The sequence below is a fragment of the Pteropus vampyrus genome, unplaced genomic scaffold (assembly GCF_000151845.1).
Source record: "Pteropus vampyrus isolate Shadow unplaced genomic scaffold, Pvam_2.0 Scaffold1, whole genome shotgun sequence".
NCBI lineage: Eukaryota > Metazoa > Chordata > Mammalia > Chiroptera > Pteropodidae > Pteropus > Pteropus vampyrus.
The window spans coordinates 3248982-3252829 of NW_011888782.1; the positions used below are offsets into that span (position 1 = coordinate 3248982).

At 39.9% G+C, this 3848-nt stretch overlaps 1 protein-coding gene across 1 annotated transcript in view; it reads right to left on the reverse strand.

Moving 5' to 3' along the window:
* COL6A5 (collagen type VI alpha 5 chain) overlaps nucleotides 1-2542 on the reverse strand; it is an 80924-nt gene extending 78382 nt beyond the window's left edge. The window contains exons 1-2 of the mRNA XM_011385030.1: nucleotides 2476-2542; nucleotides 1089-1688 (exon numbers count right to left, since the gene is read on the reverse strand). Of these exons, the coding sequence (XP_011383332.1) occupies nucleotides 1089-1688; nucleotides 2476-2542 (667 nt within the window). The remainder of the gene's footprint in view (nucleotides 1-1088; nucleotides 1689-2475) is intronic.
* Nucleotides 2543-3848: the final 1306 nt, after the last annotated feature.

Sequence of the window (3848 nt, forward strand, 5' to 3'; positions counted from 1 at the left end):
GTTGTTCTCTAGTGCTATAAAGCAAATTAGGAGGAGTAAGAGATGCACGGTAACACACAGAACCCTCTAAGAAGGTGGTAAAGTCCCATTGTACTGGAAAGCTCGGACTAAGCAGCCACCTACAAGGCTGAAAAATCTCCAAGATCTCCAGAGTAGAGGGTCACAGGAGGGTTTCTTCTCCAGGAGAAGGGCATAAGCCATAAGAACTTGCTATTTTCCCCAAGGCAGCTGTGAAGGATGAGGAGAGTGGAGGGAAAGGGACTCACTGGTGTCTCAGGGACAATACCAACTGTGTAGAGCCTTCTAGACACTCACAAATCTATTTACTCTTCTTGGACTTAGAGCTAGACCTGATTTCCTAGCCTCACTTGAAGTTAGGTATGGCCATGGGACTAAGATCTGGCCAATAAAATGTGAGCAGAAGTAGTGTGCATCTCTTCCAAGCTTAGCCCATAAAAGCCTCCCATGAGTGATCTTCCATCTTTTTTCCCTTCCATCAGCTGCATACCAATTCCCAGGGCACCTTGGAAGTTATATTTGAATACAGAAGAGCCTGCACCAACCTAAGTATCTTAATAGAAGAAAACAACTGGTCTTGAGCACTGGCTCTATAATGTCACAAAGGAAATAAATAAGCTTTTTATTATTCAGGAAGTCTATTTGTTATTAAGGTCTATCCTGGTCTGACTACAAAATCAGCCCATTGCTATAGCCATGGAATTGGTGAATGGTAGAGCAGGAAGGAAGTTTCAAGACCATCTCAACTCCCATGTCTTAGAAATGAGGATGCTGATGCAAGGCTCAAAGAGGTGACATCTGGCAAGTTCACATAGCCAGCTAATGACACTGTCTGGATCTTCAGACCTTGTGTTCATGGCTTTTAGTACTACATAAGGTGGCTTCCTTGTCAGAGAAAATGGCACAAGAAAGGCAGAAGTGAGTAAGAGTAGAGTGTGCTGTGTAGAAATTTCTAAGACTTCTGCATGGCTAGTCATGAAAACGAGGATGGAAGTAGGAAGAGATAAGGGTGGAGAGATGGAGATCTGATCATGTGGAGATTGGGCGCCCTCAACCAAAGTCTTTCTTACCTTTTATGTCAGCATCAGCTGTGCCTTCCTTGTACCGAGTCGCATCCTTGATGATCTGCGTCATGTTCTGGGAGAACGCACTGAGGTCTCTGACCGTCCGAAGCTTGTAATGGAACTGAGCTGTGGCCATGGCCTTCAGGTTCTCCTCAGCAGCCTGCTGCAGCCCCACGGAGACGATTCTTACCCCATCTTCCCGCAGGGCCCGGGAAGCCTCTTCCACGTCATCCTCGGACTCCGCGGAAGCCAGCACCACCAAGATCGGCGGAAACAGTTTCTTGTCTCTCCCGTTTGCCGGTCCAGAGAAGTAGGTCCTGTGAGCTTCCCTGAGAGCGTTTCCTACCTTCAGGGAGCCGCCCAGGAACACAAAGTTCCTCTTGAGGTGGTTCAGCATGAGATTCCTGTTCTTGAAGGTGCTCAGCTGGAATTCACTGTGGAGCTTGTCACTGTACTGGGCCAAGGCCACGCGGTATTTGTTGGCCTCTATGGGGAGACTGTTGATCATTTTGTTGATGAACGTTTTCACCAGAGGGAAGGACTTAATTCCCAGGTGATCAGAGCTGTCCACCAGAAACACAACATCTGCATACTCAGGGCCTGGTTCTATCAAAATAAAATGACAACAAACCAAAACAAGGTGATGTTTTGCTCAGCCTTTACATTTCAGGCCACAGCACTCATTGGAGACTATGTCCTAGTGTTCAGGGTAACTCAGGACCCCAGAGAAAGTGTTGTCTGGATGTCACACAGAAGAAACTGTACTTGTTCTTGCTAAAATGTTAACCAAAAGGACTTTAGTAAAGTTAGCCAATAAATTTTTCTTTCTCAGCTCTATACTGGAGGCAATTGACACTTTTTTTCCTTTGTTGTTGTGGAACCCCAAACTCTGATATTGTACTAAAGAATAAACAACATGATACCAGAAAGTCCCAAAGAGGTCTGTCCCTTCCCTATTTCATATTTGTAAAAGAAAAGGAAGGCAATGGCTTAGCCACAAAAACACATAAAATTTATTTCCTATGTGGTATTCCTTTTTTATCTTTTCTTCAATTTATTATGGCCAAGATGCAAACTGACCTACAAAACAAATGGTTTGACTCTGTTCACAGAGACAGGGAACATTGGGACATAACCAAATCAATAAAAAATTAAATTCTTTCTAGCCAGGTGTAGTATAATTCATGACTTTTGCCCCTGGCTTTCTGTTATCTTTGAGAGATTAAATTAGTTTGATATTGTATACCTCCAACTCCAACTAAGTGCTATTTTGATTTTTTTAGTAAATAAATTAATTCTTTGCTTCTCTGTATTTATTAAAATAAAAGTTTGTTGAGGCATAAAAGTTTTTATTTTCCCAAATAATAAAAATAAACATAAAATATACTGATACCTGGGCTCTGATCTGCCAATGTTTCAGTCCAAAGGATTAAGACAAATATAATTAGCAGGATCTTCATTTTGCTAGTGAAGTCTTCTTGCTTTTATTCTGTAAAAAATGTTATTTACCTTATGAAAAATCTCATTGTGTAACAAAAAATAACTACTGGGAGAGTTGGATTAGAAGACAATACACTATAAACAAGTATCGTCATGCACTGCCACATGCATTAAAACATTCGTAGTGTTTGGAGTATTTGTTGAAAACAGATAATACTGTTTGCTAAGCCCTTACCATGGTTCAGATACTTTTCCCAGTGCTTCACGAGTATTATCTAATTTAATCCTCACGACAGTCTTACAGAGAGGTACAACAATTACTACAGACAGATAAAGAAATAGTTGTAGTGTCATGATGAGTGGTGAATCCAGGATCCCAACCCCAACAAGGTGACTGCAGAGCCCAAGCTCTTAACAACTGCTCAGTAAGCCTTATACAAAATCTGCGTCCTCACAAAATTTATGTGGTCACTATTCTTTACCCTCTATTTTTATGCCACCATTGACTATTGTACACGTTCATAAGTTGGCCTCCCCCAAAAAACAGCTATCCATGTTTCTTTTCTTCCTTAAACCCTTGTGAAAACTGTTTTCTCATTTATGGTTATAATGAGTTTTACAAATTGCTTTAATTTCAGCATTTCCACATAGCTCATAATCAATTAGAAATCTCCATGGGAAATTATAATCTCACAGAATTTCCATCAAATGAGAGTTTTTCTTTAAAAAAAGGGAAATAGACCAAATGACCCATCCTCAAAAATACAGCTGCCTTAAATGAGATACCGAAGGTATAAGATTTTTACTGGTGTTTACTCTAGAGTTGACTCTTCTAGTAGTTCTTTTGAAGTTGCTGATCACGTAGGAAGATTGAGAGAATTACTGGAAGCTAGATTTGAAGACACCGATAGATCATTTAGACTAAATGCTTATTTTGCTAAGGAGGACCCACTAACTAGGCTCCCTGAATCATGTCAACAATGACTTTCAAATCTATACTCATCGTATTTTAATATACCTTGTATTTTACTTATTCATTAATTTTATTATTGAGATATAATTCATATGCTATAAAATTTACCCTTTTAAAGTGTATAATTCAATGTGTTTTAGTATAGTCACAAGATTTGCATCCATTAGCACTAATTCCAGAACATTTTCATGACCCTAAAAAGAAATCCCATACCAATTAGCAATTACTTCTCATTCTCCCTTCCCACAGGCTCTGGCAACCACTGATCTACTTTCTTCTCTATGCATTTGCCAATTCTAGACATTAATATAAAGAAAATCATATAATACGTGGCCTTCTGTGTTTGGAATCTT